Source organism: Hydractinia symbiolongicarpus, chromosome 4, assembly GCF_029227915.1.
Source record: "Hydractinia symbiolongicarpus strain clone_291-10 chromosome 4, HSymV2.1, whole genome shotgun sequence".
In the NCBI taxonomy this organism is placed as follows: domain Eukaryota; kingdom Metazoa; phylum Cnidaria; class Hydrozoa; order Anthoathecata; family Hydractiniidae; genus Hydractinia; species Hydractinia symbiolongicarpus.
In genome coordinates, this window is record NC_079878.1 from 8,241,837 (window position 1) to 8,254,386 (window position 12,550).

General features: G+C 33.5%; 2 protein-coding genes across 3 annotated transcripts; one reads left to right on the forward strand and one right to left on the reverse strand.

Moving 5' to 3' along the window:
* Positions 1-1,342: 1,342 nt before the first annotated feature.
* On the forward strand, positions 1,343-2,808 carry LOC130640651 (helix-loop-helix protein delilah-like). The gene has a single exon (XM_057447170.1). It carries the CDS (start codon positions 1,673-1,675, stop codon positions 2,372-2,374), a length of 702 nt encoding a protein of 233 aa, XP_057303153.1. The 5' UTR covers positions 1,343-1,672; the 3' UTR covers positions 2,375-2,808.
* A 1,554-nt stretch (positions 2,809-4,362) lies between these two features.
* LOC130641086 (outer dense fiber protein 3-like) lies at positions 4,363-10,083 on the reverse strand. Of its 2 annotated transcripts, XM_057447740.1 has the most exons (5): positions 9,897-10,083; positions 9,477-9,816; positions 6,704-6,927; positions 5,762-5,902; positions 4,363-5,036 (listed from the first exon to the last, which is right to left on the reverse strand). In XM_057447740.1, exons 2-5 carry the CDS (start codon positions 9,775-9,777, stop codon positions 4,947-4,949), a joined length of 756 nt encoding a protein of 251 aa, XP_057303723.1. In that variant the 5' UTR covers positions 9,778-9,816; positions 9,897-10,083; the 3' UTR covers positions 4,363-4,946. The 2 variants fall into 2 exon arrangements, with proteins under 2 accessions (XP_057303723.1, XP_057303722.1); XM_057447739.1 differs by having other exon boundaries at positions 9,477-10,083.
* Between the last annotated feature and the right edge of the window lie 2,467 nt (positions 10,084-12,550).

The following is a 12,550-nucleotide window of genomic DNA, read 5'->3' on the forward strand; positions in this document are numbered from 1 at the left end:
AAAAGTCTTTATACCGGAAGTTTCCTGTAATTTCTTAGAAAAAAAAATTCTCATCATTAATTGGTTTCTCTTCCTTCTCTTGTATCATCTATAAGCTATTACATAATAGGGGTTGACCTGTTTGCCAGTAGGGATTTATTAAGGGGTTTATTAAAAGTGCTTCTATAAAACGCCTCTCTCGAGGGGGCGTTTAATAGAGGGGGCGTTTAAAAGAGGGGGCGTTTATAAAATATTTCAGATTTCAAGGGGGCGTTTATTAGAGGGAGGCGTTTAAAAGATGGGGGCGTTTATTTGGAGATTTACGGTATGCAGATTTGCTCTAAAAAATCAAATTGGACAAATAATTTTCTTCAGGGCCTAAAATATTGGGTTTTTAGCTTTTTGTTTTCATTACAGGTTACATGCGTCTAATTATCTTAGGTTGGCTATGGAAATTTCAAACCAGGTTCTGTATAAAGATTAGCACGTTTGCTTTAATGTTATTTAGGTTAACACCTATGCAATTGGGTGCCTATATTGCTAAAACTATTACTTTAGCCAAATTGGGGTGCTAAACAGATAAAAACTGCAAATTATCATAAAAAACCTTGAATCACTAATATAATAGGTGATGGCGTAATAAGGGCTTAAACACTACACAATAAAATACAAATGTAACATATTGATCACATATCATAAAATGCACTTAATATTCTAAAAATAATTCTCATTTCTTCATAAGAGGTCTTAGAAATATTGGCGTGGCTGGTCCTCTGTCGAGGGCATAGTTTTAAATATTTTTTGATAAATCAACTTCATATAAATAGAAACTCAGCTATTAAAAATTTTAAGTAAAATAAGCCAGGCAAAATGGTGCAAGTAAAAAACGGAAGGGTAGGGCATTTTTGTAGCAGTTGCTCCAGTAGGTAACTTTTCTAAGCTACAAAACCTGATGAATGTTTCATGTAACATTTTAAAAACTAGTGAATTGTTCTTAGTATTTTTGCAAGCGAAAGTTTTATATAGACACCAATCTATAAGCTGTATAAAGTTTTGGCATTGATGTTCATTGAAAATGGTACTCTCATACAAAGATTATAATTAACGTAATGCATAAAAAAGAGGCCGTGCATTCAAACATATATTAAAAACAGCCCGTACTTCAGAATTGAGGAAATAGTTATCAAAAAGTAGGTATTGGAATACTTTAACATTTGGTAAGGAGAAGTTGGGAGTTCGTGTAAATAATTACATTATACATGACTTATTGAAAAGCCGTCACACATCAATTTTTATAAGGTTCTCAAATTATGCGGTTCATTGTTTTTTCCTAAACTTCACAGCACATATGTGAAACTTGTGTTTTGTTAAAAATAGAGAAACGTATGCATTATTGATGCACGCAAGATGTGATTGGTCGTGTGTTAAATATTCTTTAAAACTTCATCAATCATTGTTCATGTTGATAAACATATCAGAATTATTTTGTTTATAGTAAGAATGATTGAGCGAAAATTCTTTTGTTTTGTTTCGCTTATTAAATAATTTTAAAAGAAAGGCGAGAAATTGGGACAGGTAGGGAGAAAAGTCAGAAAAATTAAACGAGGAAAATGTGTTTCTTGTTTCAATCTGTAAAAAAATAAGGTGGTATATACAATCTGGTCACAAAAACGAATCGAAATTGCTGAACAAGATGGAATATTATACACTTAATTCAACACATATGCTGACATTATCAAATTCTGTTCCATCCAACATTGAGAACAACCCGTTCCACCTGCCGAAACAAAATCAGACACATTATTTGCATCATGATGCTATGCAAAACCCGCAACGAACATATGAACATGGATTCCATCTTCCCATACAACACGACAACAGCATAAGAAATCTAATAACAAGAAATGACTCTCCTGGATTATATCCTCAGTATCAACCTATGTTGTATGCACAGCATAATCTTTGGCAAGAATTTGACTCTGGAATAAACTATCACGGTCTTCAAGATCCTATGCAAAGAAGCAGTAAGCATAAGCGGCCACGAATGAGTTTACAGAAAAGATTGTTGGTCAATGCAAGAGAAAGAGAACGTATGAGAGTGTTAAATAAGGCGTTTGAATCGCTACGAGATGCTCTTCCCTGCTACATAGCTGATGGCCACATGGCAAAGATAACTACGTTAAGATTGGCTATCAATTATATCAAAGCTTTAACAGACTTACTTAATCAAAATAAAAGTAAGGACAGTGTGGAACATTCTGAGGAAATCAATCAACACGACGAATTATTATCAAATATTCTAAACGAAAATCGAAAGGACGAAATGAAACCTTCACTAACACAAATTGACAATCGGCTCATGAAACATAATTTTACTAGACAGTCAGAAGCTTAAATTTATCAAACAACATTCTAGGTGATTTTAGAAGTAATTTCGATAAGAATTCCTGTCGTTCTGTTTAGGGTTTTAATCATTCATTTATACATATTAACGTTTATATGTTTCGCTTATCGTCTCACTCTAATCTGCATACATAATACCCTGAAGACGAAACTCGCTTCGGTCTAAATTTTATTTCGATCTTTTTGACAAGTGAAAATTTTACTATGAGTGTAAAAGCTTTGTGTGAACAGACCGAAGTAAAATCTCAGGGAAAGTGCTACTGCGCATGTGTTGTAGCTAACCATATGCTGAGCGTAAAGATAGCTTAAAATCTTACTTTACTTCAGGTGAAGCAAAACTGCCCTTAGACTTTCCCTTCAGTTGCAAGAACCAAATCGGTAGCCTAGAAAAAAATTTCAGAATGATGATATTGCGAAGTACCTTTTTCAAAGCACTAGTAATATTTTATTTGTTGATTAATTTAATAATTTTTCTATACATTTATTTATTTACAATTAGTAGATATGTGTATTTTACACAAATAATTACAGGGAAAATCTCATTTAGTTATTTTGTTAGTCAAAGGGGCAATTGACTCATTGAAAAAAAAGACTGGATCGTCCAGCTAAGTTCTTTCTCACATCATTTTACGAATTAAAACAAAAGACGTTTTTAGTTCTTATCACGAGGAACGTACCATATGTTTACCATATGGTGCATCCAGTTTTCACGAAAATTTAAAAAATCTTTAACATCACATTTTTCGCATACAAGAATATTGAATTGTTCAACGCGATACTACATTCATGTGTTGATTTTTAACGTTCATTACAATGAAAGATTTGCAAAAGCCGTAAAATCAACTTTTGTGAAAAATTGTTTAAAATTTTGCGACGTCAAATCAAGGAAGCACTGTTGTAGTAGTATCAGTTTGCAGAGATTCCTGCAAATGACTTATTTCAACATCTCTATAATAATACGCTAAGTGTGTCTGTGTGTGTGTCTATAACAGGCAAAGTTGATGGGTTCACTTTCTTTTGATGTAGCCAAAAAAGTAACGTCTCAAATGTTAAATTTTCTGATGTTACGGCGCGACGACAATAACGCTACTTTAACGTCAATATCCTATATTAAATTACAGTGCACTAAAAACTTTGAGGCCAAATAACTTAAAAACGAGGTGGTGACATCAATGTTTTTTCACCGCATTGGTTACCAGGAACCACCTAGAACCATTTTGGGTGAATTTTCCCAAATCTGGGTCTTTAAATCCGTTTCGAATATACGGGTCGATGACGTCATTAAAAAACTTCTAACCCTAAAATCTCTGCAATCGTTTGTCAAAGGTATATAATCCTATACATCTTCTTGATCAGCGTTTCAAGATCTATACGATGAATGCAACAGGTATACAATTTTCTAAAAAATTCTTTTGGGGGTTTTAACAGGCCATTGCTGACGTCGGCAAAATTTTTAAACCCTTATATCTCATTAACCGTTTGTCAAAAGTACATGATCATATACAATTTCTTGATCAGCAGTTTAAGCTCTACACAATAGAGCCAACGTGAAAACAAGGTTTCATTTTTATTCTTTTGAGGATGGGATGCTGACGTTATCAAAATTTAAATGACGCTTCTTTTTCATTTTTATCCTGCCTCAGTGGATTTTTCCACGGGCTTTATCGACTAGTTGAATATAAAAGGAAAGTATGTATTTAAGGCAGTCGTGTCATTGTCCGATGCATTCCCTTGATAAATATAGTCATTCATTACCTCACCAAACTTATCAAGATTTCGGAACTTCGTGTTTTTATTGTCCAATATTTTAATTGCATCGTTTCATTATTACAGCCATAGAGACAGTTACGCCATTTTTTAAAACCAACCCTTGCTTTTTTATTTTTTATCTCGTAGAATAGTGGGAAAGCTCAATTTACTGGTGAACACATGAGTTCTAGTTTTTCATGTCAAAACGCACGGGACGAGATAAGACAACGATAACCGCAAAATATTTTATCACGAATTAACTACGTACATATAAAAAGTGATAACATTTGATAGCTACAACAGCTTGACTGTTAAAATCAATCTCGTTAATCAAAATACTCCAAAAATCATACCAAAAAATACAATCAATTTACAAAAATATATGTTCCAAAAATAAAAAACCCTACAAAATCACGATTTATGCAGTCATCCATGAAGTACTTACTCACAAATTGAAACTGCTTGATATATGTACAAGATACCAAAGCTTTAAAAGATCTAAGAAAGAGTGCGGGTCTATCTGGTCCACCCCGTCTCTTTTTCTATGCGTATATACTTCATGGATTATTCCGTCTCTCACAGACAAAAATAATTACAATAGAAGAAACAGTTATAAAAGCAAGCAAGTATACGTTCACCTTGTAGTTCTGTTGAAACTTGCACTCAATCGTAAATATTCGAAAAATATGCAAATATCAACTGATGTAAAAAGAAAACAATAAAAGTATAACCGAAACATATTTTTAAGTATTTACCTAAATCAAAATGTTACACTAGCATCCATACAACATCTCGCACCCATTATTGTCTACGATTTAATGGACATCTTCAATTAGCGGAGCTATATATTCAGAATGTCGAATTCCAAAAGAAAATTTCGGCGCAATCCGTCGTGTTATATATACCTGCAAAAAAAAGTATCCATATAATAAGCGACAAAAGTATGGGATATTTAAAAAAAATTAATAAAACAGATATTCATATTTGCCATTCACAAAACCAACTTAATTAGTTGAAAACTTTGATTGCATGTGCAGCAGATTCCCTCCTGGTGAAACTTTCTTCTTTTGAGTCATCAAACATCATTGAAAACTTTTTCAAATATCACCCGTTAAAATTGGGTCTCGCATACAACGATTGTCGAATCAGTCCCTTTTTGGATAATTTACGCATGGGAGGGGAGACATTTAATGGCGAATTTTTTTATTTTAAGTAATTCTTAACAACAGTCGACACATATTCATTCTAAAGGGGAATATAAACCCATTTCCAGACGAAAACTCGAAAATTCAGTAAGTTGAAGTATAGAAAAGAGAACGAATATATGAACGTTCACACTACAAGAAGTAGTATCGCCTTGTCTAATACATGTGCTAGGGAGCATCGGATCAATAGCACAGTCGGTAGAGCAATCGCCTGGCAAGCGTGAGGTCGTGGGTTCAAGTCATACTCGATCCATCATCTTTGCAGCACTTGGGAAGATAATGTGCAAGGTTTTAGTTTTGCCAAAACACACTACAATTACGCAGAAATCTTTTTGCTAAATTACACTAAAGACATCAGGCCTCTAAAAACTCCTGCGAACATCTAAGATAAGACTTCTTTAATGAATTATATTTAATAGACATACCTTTTCAGGGCTATATGCTCCTGGACCTGGCTTTTGTGTTGTATCACCAGGCATCATGTTTCGTCCACCAAACGAAAATACTGGCGATCTTTTTTTCCAGTTATTTAAATCACCATCTCTGTAAGCACCAGGACCTGGAGTCTAAATGAAAATGAAAAAAATGGCATACTGGTGGTTAACAGACACCTTTATCAAAAAAAGGATACAAAAACATTGTAATCGATCTTCTGGTCCACAAGGATTGTACATGTTGGGTATCTTTCTGTCAATAAGTGCATGTGAGAACTTTAATTTATTTTTTTAATTTCTGACTGGAAAAGAATGAAGTAAAAAATACACAATAGTTATTCGCTGCAAAGTCATTATTTGTACAAGCTAGCTAGCTAAAAATCTCTCCAAGCCGAATTTCCCAACAAGAACTCAAAAATAATACTTATTGTCTTATCAAGTATGTATTAGCTAACTATAGTTTATCTTAAAATTATCAAAAAAATGAATGACAACAGTAAAAATTTTGATATGAGCTAATGTTGACTTTTGGTAAGGTGTTGAGGTAAATTTTTCCGTTACCTTTTGGTCTAGCTTCCGTCAAAAAATTGAAAGAAATTATTAAGTAGGAAACCTTAATCCCCCTAGGTAAAACTTAAGGCAGAGTCAATAATAACCACGCAAGAATTGTGTAAATTAGACGAAGTAGAATATTTATAAAAATATATATGCCTGATATGCCGCATAACACCATAGGGACTTGTAAGAAAGAGCAGAGAATTTACAAACCGGTCATCACTGTCCTTGGCTTCTTTATTAGCCTTAATTTTTAGCTGAATAACCAAGTTTCTAAGTACCCAGCATTCTACATTTTTCTATTCACAATTTAAAAATGTTTGAAAATGACGGACATGTCTGAGTTTGCTAAAAAAAATTATTGAAAAAATTACGAACCTTTTGAAGGTCCTCACTGAACCCACCAACACGTGGTCTACCTGCCATCGAAAAAGCAGGAGGAGCTGACTTTGATGGAATTCTCATCCCAATCATATTTGGTAGCGTGTATGCATTAGGCGCTGGTGCACTACCTTTACGATGATATCTCGTCCTCGACCCAAAAGAGTAGGAAGGAGGTGAAGGCTGCTTGAATATTTTCACAGCTTCAGTGCGATATGCATCTAAACAGAGAGTAACAAGGTGCTTAATGGGACCTAGTCAAATTTCTTCATGGATACCTGCTAAATGTTACTTTAATTTTATTACTTATTACTATTGTGTTCTATTTGATTTTTTTATTGTTTTTTTTATGCTTATTTTTATTTTATTTATTTGTCGTATTTTTTTTTCAGTCAGGTGTCAATCAGGACCAGTGGAAGAGTTGTAACTTTGCATAAACATCATTATCTAGTTTCTGCTACCCTGTAAACATCTTAGTGTTAATATATAAACAAATTAATTTGTTTTTATTCGCTTGTTCCGAAATGGATGTCCTTTTCCCATCATCAACTAAAAACTTGAGGTATTAAAAAGCAACTAGTTCCATTTTGGCTTTCCATATCAATTTAAATGTCTCTACATTGACAATGTGATGCACCCCTGGACAGGCTACTGATAATAACCGAAAATTACAGGAAGATAAGTTTGTACTAAAGCGTAACATCATAATTAAACAACTTTTCAAAGCATGCAACTTAATTTTAAACCACTTCACACATTTATAAATATGTAATGATTCCTATCACATAATTTTTTCCTTTTGATATTACGAAGCCTGAAATTGTGGCCTTTTGGAAAAACCTTACTTTGTTTAAGGTCATACATCAGCACAGTTTTGTTCTTAATTCTTTATGAAAGCATTTATTTATTTAGAATTTTTTTTTACAAACAATGAAATCCAAATTATACAATATTTTCTGGTGTGCAAGCAAATAAAAAACAAACAAAGTATAGGTGAGTGCATCTTTTGGCATCAATAAAGAAGACAACAAGACGTGTTCATAAACAGTTGACCCTCTTTGGGCATTGATAAAATGTCTCGAAATAGAAATAAATAAAAAAATAGCAAAATATTTTCAAACAATTGGGCGCGGTCATGTACTCTAATAGCTGGCCCAATTTTGCTATAATAGTAACACTTGTTCTGTAACATCTCTCTTGTGGTATATTGGATAAACTGCTTGAAAAAATGATTATCATTTTTAGGTCCTAAAAACAAGTGGTTTATATCTTACCGATTTTATGCTTAGTATCTCTAGAAGAGAGAAGATCTCAGCATTATGTATATAAAGGGATAAAGAGACTAGCCATTTTAAATTACCACTAATTAAGTAACACGTGGTGTAAATTTCCAAAATAATATAAAAATGGCCTATTAGTTATAAACATGTGCAAACATAGTTTTCTCCACCCCATAATCCCCCCAGGTAAAACTTAAGGCAGAGTCAAAACTACCATTTCTTTCTATAGGCTTCAATTATGACATATTAGAACTTTAATAACAGGCAATTAATTAACCAGTGCATATTTTTTTAATACCAAACTTTTTCCTATTGTTAATTATTTCGCTGCAAATATACATATATCTTGACAATATTTCGTAAGGGAAAGAGTGTAAAAAATATGTTAGTTCGAGCAAAAGTGCCACCACTTAGGAAAGAAAGTGGAGAAAGTCGTGGTTGTCTTGGAAAACGTTGTGTTGTTTGCTCCTTTGTCAAAAATACCACCAATTTTGTTTCCACAGAGGGTAAGGTATACGACATTCGCAAACCAAATTAGAATTGTAAGTCAACAAATATTGTTTACCTGTTAAGATGCAAAACTTGCAGTATTCAATATGTTGGTAGTTGTACGACTAATTTCAGACAGCGATTTAACAACTACAAGTCGTACAATTCATGGCATTTAGGCAAAACAGTTCCTTGACAAGAGTTTTATAATCATTTTGATCTTCCTGACCATAATGGTTTATCAGATTTCTGTTTCACTTTAATTGAGTAGGGTAATAACCAACAATGTGTTCGCAAAAGGGAGCGATTTTGGCAATATAAATTAAACACTTTCCTCCCTAGAGGCCTTAATGGTTGTGAAGTTGCTGTGCCTGTGTAAACCAGGTTTTTTTGTTTTTTTTTACTGTTTTATTTTTACTTTTATTATTAGACATTTTTGCAGGTAGGTACGTGGTACTATTTGGATTAAAGTACTTGTAGTCACTTAGTTGAAGTTGGGCTATTGTCAAAGCATGATGTGTTAGTAGTTTTTGTCTGTGTTAGATGAAAATTATCTATCTGACGCACTTGTATTTTCCCAAAACAGTTTCCAGTTGTAGATAAGGTTCCATTAATAATGGCCTGGGTGAGAAATTTGTTTGTGGTAGGTTAAGTTTAGGTGGGCGTGGATTAAAGCTTAAGTAGGATGGGTTATGGTAGGTTTGGGTTAGAAGGTAGGTAGTGGTAGGTTCAGGTTAGAGAGATTGGTGTGGAAGGTTAGGTTAAATGAGGGGTTGTGGTAGGTTTGGGTTTAATGGGCAGCTAAAGTCTCCTTTTTTGCTTTTATCCCCGTCTAACTATTTTTTCAACTACGACGCCAGCGGAATCATTTCTCTGAGGGTTCACAGTCAAGATATTTTATTTCATTCATTCATTTATTGTATAATAAATTTTATTTTTTTAAATATTTTATTCGTTTTAATCTAAATTGTTAATTGTAAATATTTTATATTGGTATATACCTGGACCTGGTGTACGAAATATGGTTGGATCTTTTGGTCGAAAGTGAAGTGTATATTTTGGAGTACCATCTGCACCAAATCTCGTAGATCTCTCCAATACCTTGTAAGCAGCTGGGCCAGGACCTGCTTTATTACTTCCTTTATCTTCAGTTTTTAACCCAAATGAATATCCTGGAGCTTTTTTCCGTGTCTTATCATGTCCAACATATCCAACAGTGGTGGGCAGGCCATAGCAAGGTCCAGGACCTTTAAACATAGCACCTATCATTGGCCTTTGCCTAACTTCTACTGCAGGAGGCATGGTTAAATTCTGTTTTAAGACAATTCAAATATTTATGACCTGCAAAAATTTGAAATTCAAAATAAAATAATATATAAACATGTAAACAGTATTAATCTAAAGTGTGGCAACAATATCACCTTGTTTATTGTGGTTTTTTCAAAATGGTTTGTTGAAACATAATATGCAATACATATAGTAATAACCAATTATCCCAGGCTTTACCCCCAAAATATTATCCAAGGTCTAACAACGAACTGTGCTTGAGAGGTTGGTGCAATTACGTGATATTTTGCAGTAAAGCATTTAATCGACTATTGTTGATTATTGTCTAAAAAAAGAATACAATTAACATTGAAAACAGTGTTCTAAATTTACAAAAGAATAAGCATGTATATAAAACTTCTTTCTATTTTAAAATCTTGTCGCATCTGAGCATTAACTTTTGTGCAAAATTAAACATGCAGTTTTGAAATGTTTGATGTTGTCAATTGTGTATATAACTGATGAATCTGAGAATGGGATTTGAAGCAGATTTATATCAACACTGTGTCACTGCTATTAGTCACACCAACAACATCCATGTTTATTGCATTGACCAATAAGAAAATTATAAACAGACAAAAATATTTTCATGGCCACCAACTAATAACAAAACATGTGATTTTAAAAATATTACCACTTATCTGTTCAGTCATTGTCAATGAATAATATAGATATTATCATGTCATGAACAAAGGTGTTTATCCTTAACTACGTTTTGATAGCTACGGCTGTCATCGGTCATCGACGTCGATGACATCTGTAGCTGTCGAAACGTAGCCTAGAATAAACTTGCTTGTTTATGACATAATAATATCCAAAACATGTGAAATAGCTATATATTTCCAGTTGTTTTAGGGTCATTTTTTTGCCAAGAGAGGTTATATATGTACATAAAACGCTTTCCAGGTTCTAAAGTACTGGTCAACAAATAAGGTCAAAAAGACCTAATTTTAAATAATTGTTAGAAGCAAATTTATTAGCTACGGGACTGATGGCGTACAATCGATGAGGAGCTCAAGGATGTTTTCTCGCTGTTTTCACTATTTTTTAATCTTAATTTTTTTGGCCAAAAAAGAGAAGAAGGGCAGGGTGCCAGGGTTAAATGTCAATCTGCCATGTGATTGAAAATAGATGAAAATAATTTGTGGACGGCCCCTAGCATGTGCTGCACACATTCTCAAATCAAAATAAACAAAACAAAACTTCTGATAGCACAAATACTAAAGTATATATTGGTGAATAAAAGAAGGTTTAAATGGAATGTTTTTAGCTGAAAAATTGTCATGACAATGCAAAACACATAAAGCGACAGGCAGCAAAAACCAATATATATAGCTAGTACCTAGTTAATTTTAGGAAATTTATCATTCACACGTAATTTGGGTGTGTAGCTTATTTAGACTACCATAGCATAATTTGCAGTTTTCCCTGACTGTTTTTCGTGTTGACGTCTAAAAAAAAAAAATCGAAATATAGCTATATAGCTAGCTAGCTATACTAAAAGGTAAATAGTCAGTTAAATTGGCTCTGGCTAGCTGCATGTTTCTTTTGCATTATCTACCTAAACTTAATAAACAACTGTGGCAGTGTAGCTGTAACTATAATTTAGCGTGTATTAATAATAATCATTGACAATTCCTGAAAGCGAGGAAGTGTTATCAAAAGTGTAAAATCACATGTTTATTCAGATTACTCCCGTTGCTAACACAATCATGAGAACAATTTGTTCATTTTGTTCAGGTAAGGGGGCGAGAAACCTCGTTATCAACTTTTGTACCCATTTTTTTATTTTTGATAACTTTTTTTGCTTTTGTTGAGATTCTATTGGTATTCAATGAAGTCTAAAGGGGGTTTTCACAAAGCGAATTGAACGGCGAATTCGACGGCGAATTGTATCTGAGCATGCGCAATTTTGTTTTGTTTTGATGTTGCATTGAAATATTCGCTTCGCTGAAAAGTAGAAAACAGTTCTTATTTTTCCGCGGTCGCTGCTAGTCGCTGCTAGTTTTTGACTAATCAGAGCGCGGTAACTAATGTAAACAATGAATTTGGCGCCTAAGTTACTTTGTTGTAAAAATTAATATCGAATTCGCAATCATCGAATTCGCCGTTCAATACGCTTTGTGAAAATCCCCCTTAATTAGTTGCGAAATATCTTTTTGATTTTCATATGAAACAAAAAACATGTAGCGAATTTGAAATACTGAATGTAAGCACTCTTTTGGGTATTAAAAATGAAACAGTATTTTTGTGAACACCCGTGAACGACACATGTCGACATGCAACGATTCTCTTTACACTATATCGGATAGATTTTCATAAACGGCATAAAAAAATCCATTCGGTATAATGTGAACATGGTCTAAGAAGAAAGAGTGAATATTGCGTTCTGATTGTTTAAAAGTTAACAGTAGTAAGTAAGTAGGAACTGTCTTTACTTTTTGGTGAAGCAAATTTTTTGAAGCAAAATGAAAAGAAATAAAACAGCTCATCCTTAGATACATTTAGCCGGCATCCTCGTTCCCAGTATTTGTTGCCTATGCCAGTGCTGCTAGCGCTTTACTTAACAGTTACACAATTTTAAACAATGTAATTTCGCCGCACGCCTTGAATGAGAAAAAAGGCAAAAATGCCTGGGAACCAGGTTGGTTTAGGCCGGCGAATTCGCCGCCAAATTCGCTTCGTAAAAATCCATTTAACTTGGAGCCGCAACGTTTGTTTCTTACATTCTTGTTTGCTATAAAAATAA

Excerpts from the sequence above, each read along its gene's own strand:
- LOC130640651 (XM_057447170.1), top strand. The coding sequence starts at position 1,673 with ATGGAATATTATACACTTAATTCAACACATATGCTGACATTATCAAAT.
- LOC130641086 (XM_057447740.1), bottom strand. The coding sequence starts at position 9,777 with ATGCCTCCTGCAGTAGAAGTTAGGCAAAGGCCAATGATAGGTGCTATG. Across the intron at positions 6,928-9,476 it reads ATTTCGTACACCAGGTCCAG|ATGCATATCGCACTGAAGCT; the intron begins GTATATACCAAT and ends CTCTCTGTTTAG. Across the intron at positions 5,037-5,761 it reads GAGCATATAGCCCTGAAAAG|GTATATATAACACGACGGAT; the intron begins GTATGTCTATTA and ends TTTTTTTTGCAG.